Raw genomic sequence first — 12974 nt, forward strand, 5'->3', positions numbered from 1 at the left:
ATTTTGTTGGGATGCACATTGTCTCCAACTTTAATTCTTTCTTCCTTGTTGTCACACTTTTTTCCTCTCGTGCTGTATTTCTTTTATTATTGTTGTCCCCCATTGTCATTCTGATGGTTATGCTGCTAGTGATTTTATATGGGATGGTATGATATGCTGCCTTAAGGAATAAGAACATTCAACACAAAGTTAGTATTGGATATCGGATTCCGAATCATGGAATCTGAAATTATGCCTGGTGGTGTGTGTGCTTTAAATAAAAGGGCTATTTTTAACAGCAAATTCTGATTTTTGTTTTTATTTTTGTTTGTTTTAAACTGTGCCAGGTTGATGCATTCTGTTTGGTGCCTGGAACCACTTAGCCTGTGAGATCTTGTGCCTATGACCTAAATATGTACAAATAGCCTATCTCATCTTGAGTTTATTCCAAAAAATTAGGAAATACCATCCTGTACATATTGATATTTAATACAGGCTTCTAAGGCATCAGTCAGTTTTTAGCTGTCTAACATTGGTTTTAGATACCTAAATTTGTCTTTAGGCATCTAACTTTAGGCACCTGCATCTAAAAGTTGGGCCCTAAATACCTGAAGTATCTAAACTCTGAATGGGATTTGTTTTTTATTAGCAGATGGATTTAACTAGTTAGGAAGCAAAGCAGGTTGTAAGGGATCCACTTAGTAGTTATGAACATTGCACCTGATTTGTGAACCATGGAGAGGAAAGCAAGATTGTTGACAGCTTCAGGAAGTGTTTGTTCCCACCCACCAGGTGAAGTCACCTCCTAGTGGGCCTGCAGCATGACTATAGTGTGAATGCAAATCCTCATTCAGTTCAGAGACTGAGCCTTGTTGCTTTTGTAGTTTCCTTCACTCTTTCTCTTCTAAGTGATATAGTGGATAGATTTTAAAAAAATAATTGAAATTATTAAACAACGGAATCTGCAGTTTACTTGTTCACTAAAGCCAAATATAGGACTTGTAGAAAAATTGCTGTAATAAAGCAATTTAGATTATTCTCCCCCCCACACACACACACACACACGTGAATAGTACTTTTATATGTACCTGCTTTCAGCAGCCATGGCATGAGGATGATTTGAAATCCTGTCTAAATTACTTGGTACATGTCTCCTATTACTAAGAGAGACTTGCGGGAGTTGAAGCACAGCTTATATATGTAGGTCATAAAAGGCACATATGAAGGTGTTTAGCTCACACCTTCTGCTGTTACTAAGAAGGTCTAATAGAGTTCAGAAAGAAATCTTTGTGTAGTTAAATCCGCTACAAGTACCTCACTGGGATGCATGTTCTTTGTCTGAATCTTCCTGTGTGATAAGCATTTGGAGATGCTGTATGACTTGAACAATTTGTGGACATTCCATAGAGCATTCTTAGGAAGGGCAGATAGAGAATCATTAGCACTTTCTTGTCTTTCAGCAAATTGATATTTTATCAAACCTGGGCTATTCTGTTCTTCAGGACATTAAGCCTGTTATTCATATGTGATCGTGCACCCAGGGCATAGTAACTACTACTAAATTAAATTGTATGCTTTGCTCTGATTTATAGAGGTCACCAGTGAAAAGCACTAGCCTGTCAACTTACTTTACCTGGCAATGGTTCAACTCCCTGACAAGCTTACCTTTGATTTAAACAAATTTGAGAAATATGTAAAGTTTTGGAAGCAGTTTTGCACTGATTTGATAAAAGAAACCACAAAACGCTGCAGCGCAGGTGTTGAGAATGTTTGAAAGCTGATTGAGAGAAGCAGATGGCTTTAGTCAGTGGCATCCAGCCAAAAGAGCAGGTGCTGGTCATGTGACCACTGGTTACCAGGGTAATCTGATTGCTCTTGGCGTGCAGATGAAAGGAAAGGGGCCCAGTGTTCAGCTGTAGTATTGTATAATTTGTGGCAGTTAGAGCGGAAATAAATGCTGGAAATGGAGCCTCATAGTAGGGGAGACTTCTGTCCATGTGTAGCATGCACACTAGGATGGTTGGAAGGGGAACTGTTTTATAGATTATTTTTTTAATGATTTGTCTTATGTGGTTCTTTCGGTGGTACCAAACTCTTTAGAACGTTGTCAGAATTGAGAGATATTTGAAAGCTAAACTATATTACTGTGCCCTAGAATTTTGCTCTAATTAAGTTGTATTTTTAAATTTCCCAATATATTAACATGTAAACATACAAAAATCTCTTGTCAACATTGTTTTTAAATATATAACCATGTTACAAAACAGGAAAAATACACCCTAGAAATTCTTAAAACCAAAACATGGTGTAAATATATTTGTCTGATTTGTTCTACAAATCTTAATATAAATATGCTCTCATCTGATAAATGCTTAAGTCAGTTCAAGTTTGAGTTTCTTATTAGAAGTTACAGAATTGAAAATTACCAAGTTCTTTTTTCCAACTGGCATCCCTGATATGCAATTATGAATTTAAATAAATGGAAGCTGTTTTAAAGTTCTTGAGATGTCTGCCTGTTTCAGTTTTTCACTTGACAAAACTCAGCATATGATTCTACATTAAATGTTTTGGTTTTTTTTAATGTTTCAGCACAAATGTTAGCCACTCTTTAAAAGCAATCATCTGTCAAACCTGCAACAGACATGGAGGGGAAAAGGACACGTATATAGAACACACAAATCTACCTAAAACTTCAAAAATTGAGGACATTTTAAATTGCTTATAAAATTTCCCCCTTCAATCTTACATTTTTTGGTGTCATTTAAGAATTTGACCTATATAATGTTCAAAATCCCCTAGTATTTAATTGGAAGATGGAGATTTTGAGGTATGCCTTCTCAGGTATGTCGTTTCTTTAAATTAAGTTTATATGCCCAGACAGTGTTAAATACAGTGAGAGGATTATACAAAATACCCAACTCCTTGGAAGCTTGAATCTGTTTTAAAAAACAAATGCACGCGCGTGCGTGCGCACACAAAATTCCCCCATCACATTACTGTTTTGTTGATGTAGCCTTTCTCATGAATCTTCAGCTGTTGGTGTTCATCTCTTCTCTCCTCATTCCCCAGTAAAAAGCACTGGAGAACTTGGGCAGAGGCAAGTTAGGGGAAAAAATCATTTTGGTTACGGTGGACAATTACAGACCTGGTCAGGTGAAGTGAAATGTAATTAATCCCTGCTGCACAAACTGACCACACCTACAAATTATGGTTGTACTAATTGACTGGGTATGTCTGACCTGAGACTTGAAATAAACTGTCTTACCTCAGTTTCCTTGTAAATACCATGAAACTACAGAATAAAAAGGATGATTTTGCTTATTCTGTCCACTATTTTGATAAATTCCTCCTTTAGGCTCTGCTCAGCTGATTGTTCTCCATACTTGTATTTTAAGACAAATGCACGTAGTAATCAAACATTCACTTTTCCTCAGATTTATCATGGAGCTCAACTACTGTTTGGAATTCACAAAGATATTGAAGTGGAAGTCAAGTTTTCATTTTAGCTACTCATTTAACTCTTATCAAATATTCCAGTCAGTCCATCCAACATTAAGTGCAGGCCACATCAGCAGCTTGACCTTAGCAAAGGAAAGTAAGATGTCATTGTAAAAAGGTCAAAGGGAAGTGATATTTTAAAGATTTGTTTAGCTCCTGAAAATAAAGCAAAGTGATTAGAGTAATAAAATAACTAGGGATAAACATGTCTTCATAGTTCAACATATTATAGTACATTATTGTTTAAATTTTTCTCACTCAATCACTAATCAATGATATTTATGTTTTAGTAACAAGAAACCAGAATCAGAAACTAGTGCAGTGAAGAAAAAGGTCAACAAGGGAAAGGAAGGTTCTGAAAACTCGGATTTAGAGAAAACACCACCACCATCTCCTCATGAAGAAGATGATGACCCAGGTGTTCAGGTAATACCATTATTTTGACATTCAAAACGTAATTATTTAGCACAAGGTAGCTATATGTGTATATGTATGTGTAAAACATAAACTCTGACTCCATTAGAAAGATGCTTTTAAAATATTTTCTTTGTTGGCTGAAACAGTATATCAAGAAAGGTAAGAATCAGAGATCCCAGTGGCGAATAGTATGTTAAAAGAACTCTCTTGTTTGTAATTTGGCTTTACTGGTTTGCCATCTCTGAATATATACAAATGAGTTTCAGTTTCTTTCCCCTCTGTCACTATACTGTATTCTGATGCTGACCTTTCTAGTGTAGATGTATTACCAGAAGTCTTTATGTAGTCTAGCCCAGCTAACATTTGGTTTTTTGCATTTACTACTTGGTGGTCCCTTTTTAGGTCAAGCATAAAGCATGACAGAGCAGGGTAGGGAAACTGTTATTGCTACTGCTTGTACTATACCTGTCCTGTGGATAAATAAAGGACTTCCATCTGTAGGTCTGTCAGTTGTAAACGTCAAGAGTGCTAAATTCCCTTAGGAATTTGTTGATGTATTCTGCTCATGTTATCATTGAATTCTTATTTTAAATAAAATCTGGAAACAAAAACATGCATTTTGTTTAGTGGAGGTATTCAGATATTGCTCAGGTAACCACACACAGAGGTGTTCAGCACACGTCACAAATGTACTGTTTGTTTTGTTTTGTGAGCCTGTTAAAGATGTTCCACTGACCAGCAATGCCACAGAATGTATCATTTCTGGATGTTGTAAAGTAGGCTGGCAAGAGGTGACGTTTTAGTTTATGGCACAATTAGTCTTTCTTTTCACCCGGTTTTTCAATAAAGGTTATAGAATTTATTATAATAAAACTCCAACTTTTACAGTATGCTAGTTCAAAAAACAAACAAACAGAAACAACCCAAAGCACTATTTGTCTGTTTCCCTCAGTCCATTCCCTTTTTTTTATTTCACTCCTTAGTAGCTATGACATCTCAGAATAATGCATTCTGGAACAGAAGAGCAGATACAAACAGCATGACATTAAGATGATCTAAAGGATGCATTTTTAGTTATGTGTTCAATGTTCCTTTTAGCCTGGTTAATGGGTGAATTCAGCATGTTGCTGATGTAAATGATGCATGTTTGACACGAGGGTTCAGTTTTGTGCTAATCAACTTAAACAATATTGTGTTGGTATTTTTAGTTTGTGTTAACTGGACAAAAACTGTCTCAGGATTAGAAGGAAGACATAGGAACTTTGTCTCTCTTTCTGTATAAATATAAATCTGTCTTTCTGTAAATAATGAAAAACAGTTTTTTCATCATTTGGTAATAAGATATCACTCAAATATTTGATTTTTCATTTGTGCCCTTAGTTTTATATTTTTGAAATGCTTGTTTTTTATATTTATGTGATTAAGGAAGGACATAATTATACACATTAGAGCATTCAGAATTAATGTTCCTGCAAAAACTTTACCTTTTTCCTTCGCACACATGCTTGTTAATAAGAATTCGCATTAGCTTATCACCAATCTATAGAGAGTAATACAAATAGTTACATATGCATACGGGGATGCTGAAACAAATTGAATAGTGGGGGTGCTGAGAGCTATTTAACCAAACTGTAAACCTTGTATATAATGAAATCCACTTCAAGCCAGGGGCTGCAGCAGCAACCCCAGCTCCCCTAGTTTCAGCACTTATGTATGCATATTTAGTTTATAGACAATATGAAGTTAAAATCTAAAACTAGAAAATGTTTTTTCTTAATACTGAATCCTCAGTAAGACTTAGTTACAAATGTGTAGCTTTTCCTATTGTTGCTCCTTAATTAGGGGAAAACAGTATAGTCTTAATAATTTTGCTGTGCTGTCACATTATAGTGTGTTATGATGTCATAGCTGTAAGTATTACCACAATGGAACATTAAATATAGATCTGTAGTTTTTATTCAAACTCTGTCCATCTTGCTACCTACAAACCAGCAATAAAAAAAATGTTGAATTGAAAGCGCACACATACACACATGGATTCAGACAAGAATCCAGAAAAATTGAAAAGGCTCATGAGGACATTACAGGAAACAGGAAGCTAACCATGTAAATAAATATTAAATGCAGGATTATCCTTAGTCGTTCAGCATCCTTTTCATTAAGGAAATGCAAGAAGAGATTTTGGCACCAGAAGTAGTAGCAAATATTTTCAAACATCCAACTATTGCCTTTATATTGCAGTTTAAGGGGAACTCCCGTAACTTTTTTCTTCCAAGATATAATTATATAGTTGCAATATCTTGCCTAAAGATATGCTGTAAACTCAGACTTGACCCAAAATTTAGATTTTGTAAGAGAACCTAGGAGAAGGTAGTATTTTTATATATAAATATTTATATAGCTATATAAATATTTCTAGAGCTATCCAGATGTAAATATCTTTAGCTCCATCTATACAGATCAAAAGATATATAAATATGGATTGAAATGTATACATCTACTGAGTGAGTCATACACATTTGTATTTAGCACTGTAGGTGTGCATGGTGTTTTTCAAAGTAAAAGCAGTCTTTACTCCAAAGAATTTATAATCTGAATTAGTTTCATGAGATGACACAAAGGAAAGAGACAGGTAGAAGGAAGGGAGGCATACATAGAAGGCTATGTGGCTTGTTAGGTGGAACAGTCATAATTTTAGTCTTTAATTTTTTATCATTTAACTTTGTATTTATTGTGTGAAGGCAATAAGAGAATTGGTGTTTGAGGGATTGTGAAAAGGTAGATTTCTAATAGTTTTATTATAGTCCAATAGAAACAGCTGTTTTTATAAATATTCCCTTTGTGTTTGCATACTGACCATTATAGCACTACGAACCATAAAATGAAAATTACTACAAACAAAATTGTAATTAATTTATATGATTTTTCAGTCACCAAGCTGAAAAATGAAATAAGTAACTAGTGTAAATATTGAAGAGTAAATTGAAATGTTCAGGTTGTCATTAATAAGAATCTAAGATGTTAACAATCCAGGTACTGTGACCTCTTTGTTTAGAACAACTACTGCAAAAATATCGTATTAGCTTTAGAAATGTATAATTTGCCACACTAGTGATTAGTTGAAAAAGTTGAGAAGGATTGTTGCAGAAAATGGGGGTTAACTAGTGATTGTTTAAAAATAAATAAATTTTAAATTTTGCAGTAGATGTGCATTTATAGGATACTTCTTATAGTCTCTATCTCTTTTCTCCTCAAACATATATTTGAATTAACTTGTTTTAATGTAAGGATATTATTTAAGTTGCAAAGTCAAACACTCAAAACTTAAATCTCAGATCCACAGTTGTCTTCATGGGCAGCACATATAAGAGGCAGGGGGAGGTTAAGCCTCCCCAAAATAAAGAGGCTGGTCATGCAGGGGGCAAATGCTGGATGCAGCTCACCTTCCTTTGGAGACCTGCCCCCTTTGCACCCTGGGAAGCTCCCTAGAAGTGTAGGGTGGAGGCACCAGTGTCCGGATGGTGGCCCTGGCCTCAGCTTGGCCCCTTCCCTCCTCCTACTCCACCCTTAAGGAAAAAAAAGTGGAAGGTCATGCTCTCCTGCCCCATTCTGAGCCGGGGTCCAGAGAGGAGTGAGCAGCGGATGGGGCCTTGGAAGAGGTGAAGTGTGAGCAGAAGAGGCAGCAAGGATGGCCACAGGGGAGGGTGGAGTGTGGGCAGGGCCTCAGGAGGGGGGGTGGGGCTGGGGGCTTGACAACAGTCTAGATGCTGGTGTTCTCTCTCTTCCCCAACCCCCACCCACCCACTTCTAGGGAGCTACTGGCACTCCTGGGCTTAGCCTCCCCAAACAAAAGACACACACCACCTATGGAAAGTGAGAAAAGGGAAATAGTGAACTTTTTCCTCAGTCTGTGTATCCAGCAAAACCAGAATAGAATTTCATGGGACAAGCAGAAAGCATATCTAGCCCCAGGGCTTTGTCCAGCTGTAACAATGGAGATGTTGGAGAGTCTCAAAAATCTTTTATAAAAGAAGGTGTGAAACAACCTAAATACATTTTTGGTTTTTTGGGGTTTTTTTTTTACCAGCTCTCCCTGGAAATCCTAAAATCATGAATAACTAGAGTAAAACTTCAGTACAGTATCTGGAGTTAAGGAAAATATTGTACTACACTTTTGCTAGCCTCTATTTTCAAATTTGGAGATTTTTCTTTAAACCTTTAAACAAGGGGCTTAATTCTGCAAAGTGTATAGGCCCTCAGCTCACAATGAAATAATGAAGATGAAGTCATCAGTGAGTGCAACTATCTTCATTCATGACTACATATATACCAACTCTGAAAACAAAACTAAGGAAAATTCACCCTTTTTGCTTATGAGTTCTATAAACGGCTAAATATTAAAATAGAAATAAAATAAAGCATCTTTCCAATTCAGAAATAAGCATGAGGAATTCTAGTCTAAACTTTTTGCAAAAATTACAAGCAACTAAAAAATTTCCAATGAAAATGCCACTTTAATTTTACTGTCACTACCAGAATGCTGTAATTGATTTTTAAAAAGTAGTACAGTGTATGAAAACTGTAAAGATGCTTTTTTCGTGTTTATTCTGTACTCCACCTTTTTGTTTCTTACAAAGAATATCAATGATCTCTTTTTAGAAGAGACGATCCAGCAGGCAGGTTAAGAGAAAACGTTACACAGAAGACCTGGAGTTCAAGATTTCAGATGAGGAGGCTGATGATGCGGATGCTGCAGGAAGAGATTCCCCTTCAAATACATCTCAGTCAGAGCTTCAGGTCAGTTCATATTCCAAACATGGACGGACTGGAAATGTTATAACAACATCCTAAAGTATTTAAAATTTTAAGTGTTTGCCTTTTTACCAAGGGATTTTCATCTCAGGTTGGCAAAAGAAATTAGTTATTTAGGTTCTTAAAGGTTATATTCATTCACGGTTTGAGTTTTTTGTATTTTACAAGCCTACAATAATGTAAATTGACACAGTTTCGTGAAATATAACGGTCTTTGCTAAGGAGAAGCCTAAAACTAGACATCAAGGAGACTGAATTTACTTCTGTAAATTCAGTGGTCTGGCTTCTATGACTTTAATAAACCACTCAAGCTTGTCTCCTGCTGCTAGGCACCATAAGAACCCCTTTATGAAATTACTGCCTTGTAGTACCCAGCAGGGTACACTTTATTCTCTGTGCAATGTAAATGATGGATAAAATAGTTTGAATGAAATGAGGGGTAATAATGCACAAATGACTATAACAATCTTATTGTTTTGTAGTGCTCTTTTCATATCACTACTTCGCTTAACTAACCGACATGCCATTGGTGAATGTATATATACTTTTTGGTACTTCATTTGGCAATTTGTGCTATGTTAAGCTTTGTGAAATGTCATATGTGATCTCCTATAAATACCCCTAACAGAAGAGGCATGGGTATGTTTACCTGCAGCTTTAATAGTGGGAAAAAACTTTATTTTTGACAGCTATCACATGGACACTGTTACTGTTCATTGCCAACTGAGATTTTCCAAAGTCCTCTGATTTTGGGAATCTGGGCAGCAAAGCGGGTGTTCAGCTTTATGGGAGAAGTAACTGGCCACGTAATTACACAACAAGAAAACACACACATGTCTCTGGCACATGCAGTGTGTCACTGATTAGCCTTTCTGCTGGCGTGATTCCCACCAATGAATGTCAACCAAGAATTTAGTCAGCCTCCTATTGTATTAAAAATATTTATTTAAAATGTAATTTCCACCAGATTTAATAAGGCATTAAATGTAATTGAGTTCTACAGTCCATGCACCAGAAAAAAATTCTCCTGCAACTAAACTCGGATTATGATAAATTATTAAAGGAAGTCTTCCTGAAGAAAGTTTCTAAAGAACAAAAATACTCTGCTTACTTCTGTAACTATTGTGCAACATTCATTTTGCAGGAATCAGCTGATGCTGAAGGTCCAGTAGTAGAAAAAATCATGAGTAGTCGTTCAGTCAAGAAACAGGTAATTATTTTTTAATAAAAAAAAATGCCCATGCCCAATTTAGTTTTTCATTTTCAGAATTTAAATATTTCCAGTTAAACAGCTGCTTTAGCAAAGGAAGAGGGCTCCTTAAAAATTCCATTATATAGGCTTTTTAAGTATATGTGTGCACACAAGAAAATGTTTGTGGTCGACCTTCCAATTTTTTTTCTGTGCATGTACAAATGAGAATTTTTACTTTTTGCAAATGCATTCACTTTATCAGCACTTACTGATGCACTTTTGCATTCACTTTATCAGAACTTACACTGCAGTACCATTTACTGCTTTGGAGGTGTAGTGGGAGATATCCTTCTCCTGAAACTTAAATTTTTAATTTTTTGCATTTGTGGTAAAATCGTGGGCAGGCCTTTTTCATTTCAAACCTTCTCACAATGGACATCCCCATGCAGTTAACAGAATCAACATGTGATCAAGAGGATCATATCTGGCTATCTGCAGAAATATGTTGAATACTGAAGTTTGAGGCCGTGGAACAGTTAACATGGTTCTCCTCCAATCCCCTATCCAAAATGTCTGTTGTGCAATCATTTTGCTGAATCATTGAGTTCCTCAATAGAGCTTGGCTGACCTGTACAGCAAAATAACATGCTAATTCCAAACTATTGGATTTCCTTACTCTGTGGGAAATGCAAAGAGGGTGGTCATTTACCGAAGGTCTAAACGTTATTGAATTCTGCAAGACATTCTCTATAGCTTACTTATTGTTTATGCTGTAGCTTTTGTGTGAAATTCAACTTCTATGATTCACCTAAATATATTCAAGTTCATCATGATTAAATAAAGACTTTCACGTGTCCTAGGAGAGGAAAAAACTTTTCCTCAATTCTTTTGGGGGTTTTGTAGGGCTTTTTAACTTTTGAACCTTACTCCTGGTTGCACTAGTACTTTCAGGTGCTTTAATCTAAATTCATGGCATGTCATGAGTGTTTTTGATGACTTGGCCTTTCAGTCATCACAGCATAATAATTCTAACTTTATTATAGTTCAGAACTATGTTTTGTATTTCAACCCACAGGCTTATTTTTTCAGGTAGACTTAATTGTAATCTTAAACTCAGTAATTAGTTGTCCTGATGGTCCTCTAGACAACAGTGGAGAATTTAGTCTTTTCATAAATGTTTTTACATTGGAGGCAGTTTGTCACCAATTATTCTTCTCTTCTTCCTCGTCCCTGCAAGCAAAGGTGTGATTACCCATGGGGAGTGTGTATTTTGCTGCAGTTTGTGGAAAGTGGTTGGTCTGCTGCCTGCATGTCTTTGATTGCAAGCTCGGCTGGAGGCAAGCTCTATTTTGAGCTCTTCCTTTAATGTTTTTTATGGATTGCATTTACAGGTTTGAGGGGTATCTGTCCTCTCTCTCTTCTTCTCCATCTCACCCTACTCTCTATACAGAAAATGTTTGAGGATGTTAAATGTTAACATCTAAAGTACCCAACGGTGTATTTATTAAATCTCTTTTGCACTATTACTGATATAATCAAAACCATGGTTGCTAGATTAGTAATCAAAATAAAATAGCTGTGATCAGGACCAGTACACAAAATAAACTTTAGAAAAGGCTTCACTGGGAAGTCTTTCAGCAAATTGGGGTGCAGCAAAAGATTTTGTCTTAGCAAAGGACTATATTAGATAATGAGACTGCTTTTGGACAGCCTTCTTGTCATTGAGTTTTACTGGTTTCCACCAAAATATCATGGGTCTGGTTTTAGAATTGCTAGATGCAAAATATTTCTGTGTGAAGAGCCTAAAACATTGGGCTTAAAATTCATTTTATTTAAATGTATAGAAAACAAAATATAAACCATTTCATTATATAAACATTAAAATAAATAAAATATTTTATCACTTTTAAATTTTCTGTCATTTAGTTTTATTGAATGTTCCCTTGCCTTTATTATAAGGGGGTAAATAGTGCCAGTTTAGCTAGCTAGCCAATGTACTGTTTTGATACCTCTGTCATGTCCTCTCTCTGAATTAACAGTCCCAGTCACTTCAGTGTATTTTCATATGGGAGCTGTTCCATCTCTGTAATCATTTTGTCACTCATTCTGTGACCAGACACCTATTTCTGCTAATCTTCTTTGAGATGGGTTGACTAGAACTGAAGGCATACAATTGATTTATAGAAAGAATATACTGAAAATATGCCTAATAGTGCATGCTGCGCAGATGTTTTCACCCAGCTGCCAATGCCCAAATCTTTTTCTGAACTGGATAGTTTCGAATTCTGTGATGTATATCAATAGTTGAATTTATTCTTTCTACGTCCGTTGTGCTAACCATTCATCTAACTTTCAACTGTTCCTGAATTTACTCAGTCTTCCTTAGTCTCAGTAGCCTCAATAACTGTCTGCAAATACTGCCACAGAGTAGGTAAAGTACAGGCAGTGATAATGCAAGCTTATCCATGCTGCCTCAATAATGTGTGCTATAATATTCTCCTGGAGGAGGAGGTGATATGGATCGCTGCTGGACTGTGAATGTAGTTCAGTCCTCACGATCATTCAATTCTCTGTTAAGCTTATAAACAAAGTTGCCGGTTAGTTTCAGACCTGGATATGATCAGTGCTAGAGCGAGCTGGAGGATGACACCTCTGTTTCACAGCATTTTTTAGAAGAATTTTTTTATCCCTTAGCACTGCAGAGCAGGGACTTGAACCTGGTTCTACCACATCCCAGGCACCCTTATCAGTACCCTTATCAGTCGGCTATAGTCTCTGTCTTCGCCTTTCCCTTGTCTCCTTACTTCAGCAGACCTAAACACTGTCCTGACAAAAGTTTCATGGAAACAGATACATCTCTGTGAAATGTTTCAGCTTCAGTGAAACAGTATATTTCTGCAAAAATGTTTCAGCCAGCTCTAATCAGGCCTACTTAGCGTATCCATGGTTGCCCAAACATGATGCATACCATCTTAGGACTCCTTCATCGATATTTGAGAAACACACAAACATTCTACTTAGTCTGACATCAGTCTATTTTTATTGAGTCAGAACAAAGTTCATGACTGAATATTTT

The 12974-nt window shown here is 36.2% G+C and overlaps 1 protein-coding gene across 3 annotated transcripts in view; it reads left to right on the plus strand.

Annotated features, from left to right (window-relative positions):
* Positions 1–12974, plus strand: part of CHD7 (chromodomain helicase DNA binding protein 7) — a 188790-nt gene that overhangs the window by 126531 nt on the left and 49285 nt on the right. For all 3 annotated transcript variants that reach the window (XM_050938872.1, XM_050938874.1, XM_050938873.1), the window contains 3 exons: positions 3768–3903; positions 8554–8691; positions 9851–9916. In XM_050938872.1, coding sequence (XP_050794829.1) covers positions 3768–3903; positions 8554–8691; positions 9851–9916 — 340 coding nt within the window. The remainder of the gene's footprint in view (positions 1–3767; positions 3904–8553; positions 8692–9850; positions 9917–12974) is intronic.

This window comes from Gopherus flavomarginatus, chromosome 2 (genome assembly GCF_025201925.1).
Source record: "Gopherus flavomarginatus isolate rGopFla2 chromosome 2, rGopFla2.mat.asm, whole genome shotgun sequence".
In the NCBI taxonomy this organism is placed as follows: Eukaryota; Metazoa; Chordata; order Testudines; family Testudinidae; genus Gopherus; species Gopherus flavomarginatus.